The sequence below is a fragment of the Lygodium microphyllum genome, chromosome 13 (genome assembly GCF_053477565.2).
Source record: "Lygodium microphyllum isolate KBCC chromosome 13, Lygodium_microphyllum_v1.1.10, whole genome shotgun sequence".
NCBI lineage: Eukaryota > Viridiplantae > Streptophyta > Polypodiopsida > Schizaeales > Lygodiaceae > Lygodium > Lygodium microphyllum.
In genome coordinates, this window is record NC_141147.1 from 9,603,928 (window position 1) to 9,618,265 (window position 14,338).

Below are 14,338 nucleotides of genomic sequence, written 5' to 3' on the forward strand. Positions count from 1 at the left end.
GTGCTTAACAAGTTTCAAAAATTCTTGGCATTGGTTGAGAATCAGACTGATAAAACACTTAGGTGTCTTCGCTCTGACAATGGTGGGGAATATGTGTCCAAGGCCTTTCAGGCATTTTGTGACAGCAAAGGGATAAAGAGGGAGCTCACTGCCCCTCATAATCTGCCCCAAAATGGTGTTGCAAAGCGTATGAATCGGACCATTCAAGACAAGGTCCGTACCATGCTGTCACATGCTGCTTTACCTCATGGTTTTTTGGCAGAGGCTGTTATGACAGCTGTACACTTGATTAATCAATCACCAAACAGGTCTTTGTGGGGGGGGGGGGGGGGGGGGGGGGGAGGGGTTCCCAAGAAGCGTGGTCGGACAAGCCACCTTTGTATGCACACTTGAAAGTGTTTGGCTGTGAAGCATTTGTGCACACACATAAGGAAGAACGCAGTAAACTTGAGACAAAGTCCTATAAATGTATTTTCCTAGGATATGGTGATGAAGGTGAAATGGGATATAGATTATGGAATCCCAAGAAAAGAAAAGTAATACATAGCAATGATGTTATCTTCTCGGAAGTCCGCATGCACAAACAGCCAGAAAGAACAGAGGAAGTTAGTAGGGTTGTATTCCGAGAAGAAATACCTTTTGGACAACAAAATGTGCCCGATGTACAACAGTAAATACCTGCTGTAAATGGACTTGCAAATGCAGAAAATAATGCTAGAAATGATCAACCAGCCATTGCCCATAATGATGAGCCACTGAATGTGCAGGAACAGCCAGGACAACAAGCTATTAATGCTGATTTGCAGGCTGAAATGCTAGGACAACAAGCTGAAAACGGAAATTTGCAGGCTCAACAGCCAACAAACAATGATCATTGGGTTAGGAGATCGTCTAGGGCTACTAGACAACCTGATAGATTCGTTCCTGGTGCAAACAATGTGGCTGATTATGTCATGTTGACAGATTGCGATAAACCGTCTTGCTTCTTCACGGAAGCAATGGACAGACACGACAACAAAAAATGATATAAAGCCATGTTGTCAGAGATGGAATCTCTTGAGAAAAATGGCACTTGGAACTTGGTGCAGTTGCATAAAGGGCAAAAAACCCTTCCAGATGAAGGTCACTTTTGGTTCCTCGCCAAAGTACAAAGCAAGATTGGTTGCGAAGGGGTACAAACAGGAACATGGAGTTGTCTTTGATGAGATCTTCTCTCCTGTAGTCAAGATGACTACATTGAGAACCATTTTGGACTTGGTTGCAGCTGAGGATATGGAGCTCATACAAATGGATATAAAGACTGCATTCTTACATGGTGATCTGCATGAAGACATACATATGCAACCGCCTGAAGGGTTTGTGGCAAAAGAGAAAGAAAAGATGTTATGTAAACTCAAAAGGAGTTTGTATGGGCTAAAACAAGCACCAAGAGAATGGTATCATAAGTTTGATACATTTATGCAGTCTCAAGGTTTTCATAGAAGTCAAGTGGATCACTGCTTATACACCAAGAAGGCAACAAATGGCAGCTTGATTATCTTGATTCTGTAGGTTGATGACATGCTCATTGCTAGCAAGGATACTCATGCCTTGGATTCACTGAAGCAAAGTCTTCATGGTAGCTTTGACATGAAGGATCTTGGTAATGCAAATCACATTCTTGGCATGCGAATACTCAGAGATAGGTCAAAAGGATTACTCTATCTATCTCAGCAGGAGTATATCTCCAAGGTTTTGCAACGTTTCAGTATGGGGGGGGGGAAAACAATTGGGGTTCCATTGTCTCCATATGTGAAACTCAATGGAGAGGACAGCCCTACATCTGATGATGAGAAGGCCGAAATAGCCAAGATACCATATGTTTCAGCTGTTGGCAGTTTGATGTATGCTATGGTTGCTACACATCCTGACATTGACTTTGCAATGGGAGTGGTTAGCAAATACATGGCAAACCCTAGTAAAAAGCATTGGAAAGCAGTGAAAGGTATTATGAGATACCTCAAAGGCACAAAGGATTTGTGCATCTGCTTTGAAAAGCAGAAGGCATCTATCAATGGCTTTACGGATGCAGACTATGCTCGTCATGCGAACTGCAGAAAGTCCACTTCTTGGTATGTGTTTACCTTCACAGGAGGAGCAGTCTCTTGGATCTCCAGGCTACAAAACTGTGTTGCATTGTCTACTACAAAGGCAGAGTATGTGGCTGCCACTGAGGCATGCGAGACTTTATGGCTTTCACGTCTGGTGGGAGAGCTTGGCATTACAGAGTTACCTATTCTCCATTGTGATAGTCAGAGTGCTATCTGTCAAAAGTGGTGCACAATGGAAGCATAAACAACATGCTAAAATAAATTGCTGAAACACAAGACGAGAAATAAACACAAATACAGATGAGAACTCAAATGTATGCCCGGGAAACAAAATCCATATCGAACACGAGACAGCAGCATACAACAGTGAGTCACTCGCTATGTGGGCACCTTGGCACCGGCTCCTCTCTCCCCAGAAGAAATGATAGCTGAAGTACAGAAGAGGAGGAGCTCCAACAATATATAGGCATAAAATGGGGGGAGCAATAAATGCAGTCAACTAGCATTTAATGCTGGTCCGCCAACATTAAATGCTCCCCAACTCTAAAAAGGACACCAGAAAATGCCATTAAAAATACTACAAAAAATGTTGTAGCCTCTACAGCACAAACTCACACCTAAGCTGACTAATCTACTAACACCCTCTCTCAGATCAGGGGTGATCTAATACAATACAATAGTACAATGATGGGGTATCATAAACTATACAACATAGAACCACCAGAAGAACCATGGATATCCAAGCAGTGAGTGGCCAGCCCACCACCAAGATGCCTCGTAGAGTATCTGGCTTCGATGTCGAGCATAACAGCACCACCTGAAAATAGAGAAGAATCACAGCAGCTCTCTGTGTTATGTCACCTATGTCACGCAAGACATACAACACCAATCTGCCAAACATATCTCTGAACATGTGACCATGGAATCCCCGCCTTCGGCCAAAACCGTCAAAGTGTCCTCACATGTGGGCTCCAGACAAAAGCCTCCCGCTCTCTGTCAAGTAACCAGCCCATCATGAACCTGGATGTCAATCTGAGCTCCAAGATTTATACCTATCAAATTTCGGTCAATGCGTCGGGGATGTCCCTCTCTGGATCCTATGCATTTTTATAGACATATAGATGAGGCACGGCTGCCCATCTCACCACCCTCTCACACTCCCTCTCTGGCACTAGAGAGTCGTGAGGAATGTCCGCATCACCACCAATAGAAAGCAGCTGAGGAAGGGGCCACTAAGCCCTTCCCATGATCCGAAGAAGAGGATCCCTTCCGCGCCTTGGACTTCACCTTGGCTGGAGGATCGGAATTGGAATCTGAGGCAGATGATGACTCATCGGAGGAGTCCGCATCCCGCTCTGTCTTCTGCTCCTTTTTCTTCCTGGAAGCCGCTAACTCTTTGCAGTCCTTCCTTAAATGACCTTTTTTGCCACACTGATAACACTGGGCCTTCAACTTCTTCATCTTTGAACCCCTCTCTGAAGCTACAAGAGCCTCACCTGAACCTCCATATTGTGACAGGAGCCGCCCCTGTGGTCGCAAAGTAGCCTCATGCTCAAATAGCATGGAGAACATGTGAAGAAAACTGACAAGAGTCGTAGATGTCTGCACTCGTAAAGCATTTGCTACTCCATCAAATTCCCGAGAAAGCTTGTAGATTACCGTACCAACAAGATGTGCCTCTAATAGGGCAGACTACATAGTGCAAAGCTGGTCCTGGAGTTGGGTAAAACGAAGTAGGAAGGATTGAATCGAATCTTTGGATTCAAACTTCAATTGTTGGAGTTGGCTATAGAGAGTAACGACCCTCATGGTGGAAGGAGTCTCGTACATCAACTGTAACTTCGACCATACATCTGAAGTTGTCGTACAGGAGGTGACCGTCGGTAGGACTTGTTTGGAAATGCACCGAAGTAAGGCCGAATAAGCACGGGCATCATCCGAATCCCATGTAAGCACAGCCTCCTCATGGATGTCTTCATCAAAATCAAATGGAACATAAGAAGGTTGTTGAGAACATGCCACAGCTCTGTTAACCACGTACAATAACCGCTTCTGAATAAACCAAGCCTTCATCACCGCACTCCACGTGTAATAATCAGGGCCATGGAGCTTGTCATCAGTGGATGTGCATGGAGGAGCCATCTGGAGAGGATTTAGAAAAGAAGTAGAGAAAAGAAGGGATTGGGAGAGGGAACACAGCCAAACCACGAGCATAGACTGCAAAAAAACAAGAGTTCACATGCAGTATAACCCAAAAACTGATCAAAATAAGCCAAAATCTGCTGCACAAAGTCAAAAAAACCAGTTCAAATCTACTAGAAACAGCAAAAGCGGCCTATTCTGTGAATCGCCCAGCCCAAAATAGTGCTGTAAACAGCAAAACGCAGGCTTCACACTGCCTAAACAAGTGTAGGAAACTGTTGCAGCAACCTAATGAGGAAAACACAAGCAGCAGGAGGTGTTGGACAGGCAAGCGATGCATATGATGATCAAAACGCAAAGTATGGAAGCCAAAATCTGGTCGCAATCAGGTTGACAGTAATCGCCAGGGCAGTAGAGGGGTAAATCAGTCCTGAAATCAGCAATAAAACACAGCAAAAAACACAAGTCCTGAAATCTGATACCATGTCAGAAGTGGTGCAACAATGGAAGCATAAACAACATGCTGAAATAAACTGCTGAAACACAAGACAAGAGAAATAAACACAAATACAGATGAGAACTCAATATGCCCGGGAAAAGGAATCCATATCGAACACGAGACAACAGCATACAACAGTGAGTCACTGGCTGTGTGGGCACCCTGGCACCGGCTTCTCTCTCCCCAGAAGAATCCACAAATGATAGCTGAAGTACAGAAGAGGAGGAGAAGCCCCAACAATATATAGGCATAAAATGGGGGGAGCAATAAATGCAGTCGGCCAGCATTTAAATGCTCTCCGCCCTAAAAAGGGCACCAAAAAATGCTAGAAAAAATACTACAAAAAATGTTGTGGCCTCTGCAGCACAGACTCACACCTGAATTGACTAATCTACTAACAGCTATCATGCTAGCACAGAATCCCGTCTTTCATGCAAAGACGAAGCACATACAAGTGAAGTATCACTTCATTAGAGATGTACTTGACAGCAAGAGCATTGAGCTTGTCAAAGTGCATACAGATGATAATCCTGCAGATCTTCTCATGAAGGGTCTTTCAACAGAGCAGTTTGCTCATTGCCGACAGATGATGGGAGCTGGATAGGTATATGTATTTCAGCTTTGTACATACCTAGACTTAGCTGATTCTTTTCTCCTCTTAAGCACATTGCCTTTAGGTGGGAGGTTGTTGGGAATAAAGGAGCATCATGCCTTTATATGTCCTCAGGTGTACACACACCCTTAGCACATTTGTACTTTCTTATATATCTATCTAAAACCTAAAGAGATACACTTGTCTTTGTACCGAACAAGAAAGGTGTCATGCTCACTCTCTTTTCTACTACTCTCTCTACTCTGTGTGTGTGTGTTGTCCGTCACGTTCACTCTCAGCTCCGCGTCAAGCTCCAACATAGAATGAGCAATGCAATGTCGGAGAGTGACATCCATCAAAGACGGCATCATCTGGATCCTACACAACAAAAGAAGAAACAAGAGAGGGTTTTAGATCATATGACTCAATAGGATTATACGAACCTGACATAAGGCTTGGCTGAGATAAACGAGATGGACCACTAGACGCACCAAATGTCATGGTCCCTCCAAGATCGAAGAGATGGCTAGTCTCACCAATCGGTCCAAATAGAGTAGTAGCACTTGTTGGAGGAGTGTAAACCGAACTATACGTGATACGCAAGTACTCCTCAAACTCTTCATCTATAAGATGACCAAAACAAGGAGCAAAAGATGGCAAAGGTGAAGATATGTCTACCTCCTCCTCGAGACCATAATGCCATCTCATTGCCTCCAATGATGAAAAAGCCTGATAGGGCATCATAGGATCCAAAGAAGAAGATGCTTGAGACATTATGAGCCAAAGAATCGAGTCGCGTATGAGTCTCGCACAAAGACTAGCCTCCACAATCACCACAGAATACTCCTTAGAAGAGCACTGGCTCTAATACCATATGAAGATATGCTAGCGTTTGCACTAAGAAAACATAGCATGTATGACCAAGACTAAAACACAAAGACTCAAACAGAGACAAGCAAAACTCAAACCCTAAACGCAAAACACAAAACACAAAACTCAACACAGAGACAAACAAAGAGAGAAAAAACTCTAAAGTGAATGAATGCTGTAAATGAATGTAAGAGTATACAAAATGCCGAAGGGTAGAGCAATGCCGTATCAGAGAGTGATAGGCTACAGTCAGTGATGATTAGACAATAGATGGTAGATGGCTAATGGCTAAAATCTGCACAATAGAGTGAGAAACCTACACAAAAGGATAAGGTTGAATAGTGGGCAGCCTATATATTTATAGATGTTGAAGGGTGCCCCAAAAAATTAGGGTCTTGGGAGACCACTAAAACTCTCTTGAACCGCGCACCAAATTTGCGTTTGTCATTAATTAAGCATGTTTTGGGGCTGTTTAAAAATGCTAATCAACTGTAATGTGTACTTTAGATTAACACTTTCCATAAACATCCTTGTAGCCTACTTTATATATAAGCAAGAATGCATGAGGGAAGCGGGGGAAACCCTAACCCTAGCCCACAGTGAGGCTATATAAACAGCCCAAAGGTCACTCTCAAGCAGATGAAAGTGTACCTTAGTTGTACTTGAGCAACTTACTAATAAGCAAGTTCTTTTTCTTGTACTTGAGCTCTCTTCTCCCTCTTGTGCACACATTTTCATACTCCCAGTCTGATATTCCAACATGGTATCAAAGCCACCTTTGATCCATTAAGCTTCCCATATCTATATCTCAACCCAAGTGCACATGAGAAGTTCATTTCTCAACCATATCTCTTTACCTCCATAGCCAATCTAGATCTGCATACCTAGGACTAGGAGCTGGTGTGGCCAAAAGAGGGCCATATCTTGGCATCCTTTCTTCTGGAGACATCTTCCTCTACTCGGGGTGCGATTGCTCATCACCGCTTAGGTCAACGTTGCGCACATAGAAGCTCAGCATTACCATTCTTCCCAATTCAGGTGCAATTTGGACAGCAACAAGTTCATATGATTCTCACGCGCTGTAGAGGACGCAATGTTGGTGGACTTCATGAAGCTTTGTTAGCCCCCCAAGTGGGCTATCTCACCCTAAAAGGGTTTCCCAAAATTCCTCCTATACTGGCCACTGTGGGCAAACCCCTAACTATCACCCTATCTGGCAGCCATAGTCAAGAAGCTTGAAGCTTAGTTTTCTTCATTCTACAATTATGAACAATGATTCTAATCACTAACTGAGCAAGATTCAAGTTCATTGCAAATCTAGAAGCTCAAAACTTAGAGCTTCTTGCCCCGAAGTCGACTCTCAAGCCAACATTCGTTCAGACTCCAACACAAGCGTTTCACTAAGCTTGGATACTAGTGTTTCTAAACACTATTGATCATTGCTTGCTGGTTACTCCCAGTAATCTGAAGGTTTTTAGGCCCTAAGCATATTCATTAAGTGCTTAACTATCAGCATCTTACTTGACTATTGCAAGGCTCTATGTTAGATATAAACACAAACCATTTTCATCGCTTCATCTAACCTTATTTGTCTAATTACACATCAGTTACTTTCAGCTTAGTATTTACTTGGTTTAAAACATCACTTCATTTGCTTCCGCATCTATTGCTCACCTTGTAATGGATTAGACACTATCATTGCGTTGTGCAATCAATAAAACCTTCCTATCATGGCATATGTTGATGTAAAGCCTCAAAACCGCAAGTTTGATGGAAGAGACTTTCACGCATGGCAGGTATTAGTGAAATATAAAATGATGGAGAGAGGTTATTGGCCCTTCATCAAAGGGACCAAGGCCATTGATCCATCCAACCCTATGGATGTAGAAGATGATGAAAGAGCCAAAGCCATAATAATGTTGCACTTGGATGAATCCTGAATCCTTAATCCACCACATTGATCAACTTGCAACTACAAAGGAGAAGTGGGATGAGCTCGAAGAATTTGTATGGTGCAAGAGAAAAGAACTCCAAAATCTTTCTCAAAATAGAGTTCTTTAGCTTAGAATATAAGCAAGGAGAATTGGGAAACTTTATTTCCCACATGAAGAGACTGATGACCCAATCAGCTTTGGTCCAAGCTGTAGTTGCTAAAGAAGATGCCATTGCAATAGTTTTAAAAGTTGAAAGGAAAGTCTTTTCAACTCTTATCACTACCCTAACAAATGTACCAAATCCTACACTTGAAGGTGTAATTCAATCTTGTCTGGGTAAGGAGAAAAGAAATCAAAAGAAAGGCAGCTCTAGCTCAGCATCCACCTTAGCAACCCAAATGTACCAAATCCTACACATCCTACACTTGAAGGTGTAATTCAATCTTGTCTGGATGAGGAGAAAAGAAATCAAAAGGAAGGCAGCACTAGCTCAGCATCCACCTTAGTAACCCATGATCAACTCTTAGTCCATACTGTTACTATTAAATGTTCCTTTTGCAATAAAAAGGGACATTGTAAGTAACTACTGGAAAAAACATCCCAACAAGATGAAGTGCAATAAATGTAAGCAAACAAGACATATCACCAGTAAATGTCTTAACTCCCCTAAAGTACCTAAAGAATTAGAGACCAACTATGTCTCCAAAACACCCTATGACCAACTTTTTAGTATCTATTGTATCGTATTTCCATAAACATCCTTGTAGCCTACTTTGTAAAGGCATCCTACTGATTCATTAAGGTATAGTGAGGGTACCTTGTGTAAGCAAAGGTACATGAGGGAAGGTGAGGTGTGAATGGAATGAAGGGCAAGGGAAACCCTAACCCTGGCCCACAATGAGGCTATATAAACAACCTAAAGGTCACTCTCAAGCAGATGAGAGAGTGTGTACCTTAGTTGTACTTGAGCAACATACTAACCAAGATCTTTTTCTTGCACTTGAGCTCTCTTCTCCCTCTTGTGCACACATTTTCAAGCTCCCACTTTGATATTCCAACAAACAAGAGCCTAGAGATCAAAGGTGTCGAATATGTACTCCACCTTACATGACCACAACAAATAGTTCGAGCCATCGAGTTTTTCTTTGGATAATGAAGCTATGTTTTAATGGAGACAACGCAAGAGACAGAAGGCAATCAGTTAAACACATTGTTGATGTGCCATCTATCAAAGAAAAGTTGTTGCCTACCAGGAAAAGGGGGTCGCTTGTACAAGGAAGCTGTCACTTAAGCTAGAGAGCAGTCGCCTACAATAGCCTATAGGAAATTTGCGTTTTCAGCAAAACGCAAGAAACAAGGATCGCCTAATGCTTGGATGCTATCGCTGAGTCCTAGATGCTATCGCCTAGCCTTCTGGAGAAGTCACCTGGCTACCAAGAAGGTCAAACGGGTAGTGGACCACCTGTACGGGCTGTGAATGTAGCATGCCCACTCTTCTGTAAAAAATCTCCAAACTGTGTCCTCACTTAGGCGATGATACCATGTGAGAGTGCGCAACAGAAGAGAAACACGAACACAAAGAGAAGCAGAAAGAGAGAGAGAGAGAGAGAGAGAGAGAGGAAGCAAAAGATGAAGGAAAAATACTACACTAACTAAAGAAGAATGTTGATACAATGGGGATGGACTGATCAGTCCCTGCACATAGCCCAAAGCGTCAATGAGGGAACTAGATTAGGTTGATGACGATGGCAACACCAAGCACAGAGTGTCAAAGTGTCGGAGTGTGTAGTTGCAAACAGAAGACTAAAGACTAAAGAGTGTGTGTATGCCAAGTGGGGACTATGGCTATAAATAGCCAAAAGACCAAAAAACTAGCCAACCTGCACCTGTAGAGGCCATAAGTGCTGGTCACTCTCCAAAAAATGCCAAAAATTTAGGGACGACCCAAACAAATCCCAAATGACAATGACAATGTCCAGCAGGTGTAGGCAGACTGTGGAAAGCAAAAGCTGGCCTAGGAATGCACACAGGAAGCCAATAACTGAAGAAAATGTACCTAAACTACCAAAGCTCCTATATCTCCGTCAAACTCTGACAAGAGCTCACAACCAAGAGATGACAGACTCACATAACTAACATAGGCAAGCTAAAAGATTCGGCCTACATTTAACCACTACAAACTGCCATGCTCTCCACCCTAGGCTGGGAAACATCATTTTCTGGTGATTCAACCTGTTTGCAAATTGCTGCATCCTACAGCCTGCATTTATCAGTCTTCCCTCTGCATTTTGTGCTCAGCACTCTGGGCAACATGGACTGCTGTGGACTCATCCCAAGGCTGGACGACAACATTTTCTCGTGATTCGACCTCTTCGCTGCATCCTACAGCCTGCATTTGTCAGTGTTCCCTCTGCATTTTGCGCTCAGCACCATGCCTTTTCAGTTTTTGACCACTTTCCAGGGCTGGACAACACTCCTCTGTGCTGCACAACTGCTCTAGACCCTGCGTTTACAGGCTGACTGCAATCGGCTGATCTTGGCAACAGTTTCCTCAGCAGGTCGATTGACGTTTACTGCTCACAACTCAGCATTTTTCAGTTATAACTTCTACTGCCACGCCCTGGTTTGAACTTTGTATGCATGTCGTGATTTGTTTCAGGCTGCATTTTCTATGATTGACATTCGTTTTGACTTTGGGCTGACATTTTCCATATTTGCAGCTGTCAGTCAACTCTTCTTTCTTGGCTGGATAAACCTTAGCCTTTACTCATTTACGTTAGAGAGGGTTCACGCATAACCACTTGTCATGTTTGTTTCGGGCTGCATTTTCCATGATTGACATTCGTTTTGACTCTGGACTGACATTTTCCATCTTTGCAGCTGTCAACTCTTCTTTTCTTGGCTTAGCTTTTACTCTTTTACGTTAGAGAGGGTTCACACATAACCGCTTGTTATGTTTTCACACTACACCAGCTTACTTTTTGATCCTGTCTCTTTGTGCTTACTTGAATTACTTGAACTCTCAAATCGTGTTTCTGGGCTGAAGTCTTGGCAAATACTCCCGCTGCTGCTCTTAATGCTCAAGCTTTTGTAGCTTCAAATAGGAGTGCCATATGGAAGAAGAAGAATGCACAGTGCAATTCTTGTGGAAAGAAGGGACATCTCCGAAAAGATTGCAAGACATTCAGGGCACACTGACAGGAGCAAGAATAGATAAAGAAAAAGGGGAATGACTCCTTTGATGAGCTATCATCATCTTCAAGTTTTGACCATGTGGCCAAGGCAACCACTGTGCAGACCTCTCTTGCACGATGGAGGCAAACACTGTGAAGGCCACCATTTCCACCCTCGAGTCCTAGTGGTGCAATCATTCCAACCACGCAGCCAAGGCGGCGACTGTGTGGACCATCTCCTACATAATGAAGGCGAAGGTTGTGGAGGTCTCCTTTTCTACCCTCTAATCCTAGTGGTGCAATCATTCCTCATGATTCTCCAATGCCAGAGGGAGTGTCAAGAGGATGGTGGAGGTGGGGCATCCGATCCTCATTCATATGTAGTGCAACGGATCCAAAGTACAACTTGCCATACACATCAATGAAGTCTTGCAAATTGAAATCCTAGAGCACGATTGACTTCCAAGTTCATGTAGACTTGTTTCATCACAAAGAGCGGGCTTGGCTCCTAGCCAAAGGTCACAAGAGGGGACACTTTGACAATTTGACTGAAGGTGGCAAGTCCATGGTCACGTACACTACTACAAAGGCATTGTTGATAGGCATGAGAGGCTACTCTAGCTACTTTCTATTTTCAAGGATTGGTATGACCAACATCGACATCGATGTCTTTCCGAGGCACCTTGGTGGTGGCTTGATCACCCACTACATGGGTATGCATGGTCCTCTTTGAGTGTCATTGTTGTATGTACTATGATGAGTTCTTATCATTGTATATTCTATTGTACCAATCACCCATGATCTGTGAGAGGATGTTAGCACACACCAAATTGTATATCTCATGGGCAAGTTTCTATATTTATGTGGGCATTTTCTTATTTTGTGCCAGAGAGGGTTGAGGCTAGCTGCCCTGATTTTGGGCACCAACTCCTCACTCATCCCATTTGTATTTGGGCATCCTACTTTGTGCTACTAAACTATCACCCACTTTGGTATTTTCTATGGCTATTTATAGGCAAGCTCCCTCCTCCACATTTAGAGTAGTAACCACACTCGTAAGTTTACTTCCTAGTGGAGAGAGGGAGACCGTGCCCACTACTAGTGACTCAGAGGCTAGATCCTGAGCTTTGTACTACCTTGTGCCTCAGTATATGGATTCTATTTCTCAACCATATTCTACTTGAGTTCTTTTATTCTTTGCATTGTTCTTTCTTCTTTGTATATGTATAAATTATTACAGCGATTTCTCACACTTCCATTGCCACCCCCTATTTTGACAAGTTTCTCGCATATTTGGTCATCCAAGATTCTTGGTGACTCTGGTGGTATTGGCAGCAACCTCTTTATGCTTCAAAGATGATATAGTGTCATGTTCTTCCAATGGTGGTCATTCAAACAAAGTAATGGTAGTGATTGATGCAAAGAGAGTCACCCATGATAGACAATTGTCGATCAAAAATGGATTTGAAAAAAGATGCTAGTTATTCTATGGCAATAATGGTACCTCAACCAACAAGTTATTCTATGGCAATAATGGTACCTCAACTAGTAGAGGTTACATAATATTGGAGCTTGATGCTCCATCACCACCAAGTACTCTTCATGAAAGATATACTCGTTTCATTGGTCATGCTACCAAGCAAACTCTACATATATCAAAGCACGATTGAAAAATAGATTTCACATTAAGGATGGGAAGCAATCTGAAAAAGTGATGATTTGTACTCCTGATGATTGCTGAGTTGTCACACTTTAAAAGTGTTCAAACTTTGTACTTTCTCTTTCTAAATGAAACCCTTGACCTCTTAACATAGCCAAAGTTGCAATCACTTATCTTTATACTACAAGGTGGATTCTGGGGCTTCCCACAAGAGGAAGTTTATAACTGTTTAGACTTGTATCCTTCCATTTAGGGCTTCCCACAAGCGGATAAGCTTTTTGTAAATTTTATAAAAAAAACTAAGATGTGTGTCACGAGTCAGTTCAAGTTGTCTATTCCTCAAGAGGCTACCAGATATACTAGGGTAAAGAGGCCAATAAAGGGGCACGCTCCAATGGAGATGCATAAGTGCCTGTGTGGGTTTTCAGACCCTAGTTTTTCTTTTTTCACAATTTTGATCGGACAAACAATGTCGCTTGAGTGATTTTAAACAAACAGAAAAGAAAAGCAAAAGATATATCGTGGAGCTTTTTGATCAGTCGGTACAGCTGAGAAATAAGGCTCGATTACATTGGCCTTCTTCACCCGAGATTTGGATGCGGCAATCTCTCTCTCTCTCTCTCTCTCTCTCTCTCTCTCTCTCTCTCTGTCTGTCTGTGTCTGTGTGACAAAACGCATGCAAAGAAGCGTACCTGGAGCGTGGAGGAAGGTCGATAGCCGTAATAACCACCTCCCCCTTGCTTCGTGAACGCTCAAACTGCGAGGCACCAGGTACCCTAACGGTAACCATTTCCGCTTTCCCCTACCAAAAGCCTTCAATCGCAGTAGACCACGTCGCATTGTGTCGAAACCCAAAGCATTTGGCAAGATTTGGTAATTCAAGAGTATCAACTCGCGATTTCAACATAGTCTCCCTTGTGAATGTGTGGAAGAGCCAACTTGATTCAACAACATAGTGTGGAAACATTCGTGGTAGAGGTGACCCTAGCCTCAATATGGTAATATGGACCTTTAGTGAAGCCTTTGAGGATGGGAATACACAAGCTCTTCACCTTGCCAAGCTAGAAAATATATATATATATATATATATATATATATATATATATATATATAATACACAAGCTCTTCACCATGCCAAGCTAGAAAATATATATATATATATATATATATATATATATAATACACAAGCTCTTCACCATGCCAAGCTAGAAAATATATTTATTTATTTATTTTATTTTTTTCTAGCTTGGCAAGGTGAAGAGCTTGTGTATATATATATATATTCGTGATCTAACTTAAAAATTACATTGGGAATGGGAAAACGTATAGTCTCCTCGGGCACTGACGATTTTTGTGCCTGCTCAATGGCTACGTATGA

At 42.5% G+C, this 14,338-nt stretch overlaps 1 protein-coding gene across 2 annotated transcripts in view; it reads right to left on the minus strand.

Moving 5' to 3' along the window:
* Positions 1-13,910, minus strand: part of LOC148026327 (uncharacterized) — a 39,142-nt gene extending 25,232 nt beyond the window's left edge. The window contains exon 1 of one of the 2 annotated variants that reach the window (XM_087690744.1): positions 13,653-13,910. In XM_087690744.1, the coding sequence (XP_087546870.1) occupies positions 13,653-13,750 (98 nt within the window). In that variant the 5' untranslated portion in view covers positions 13,751-13,910. The remainder of the gene's footprint in view (positions 1-13,652) is intronic. The other variant, XM_087690743.1, reaches the window with a different exon arrangement.
* Between the last annotated feature and the right edge of the window lie 428 nt (positions 13,911-14,338).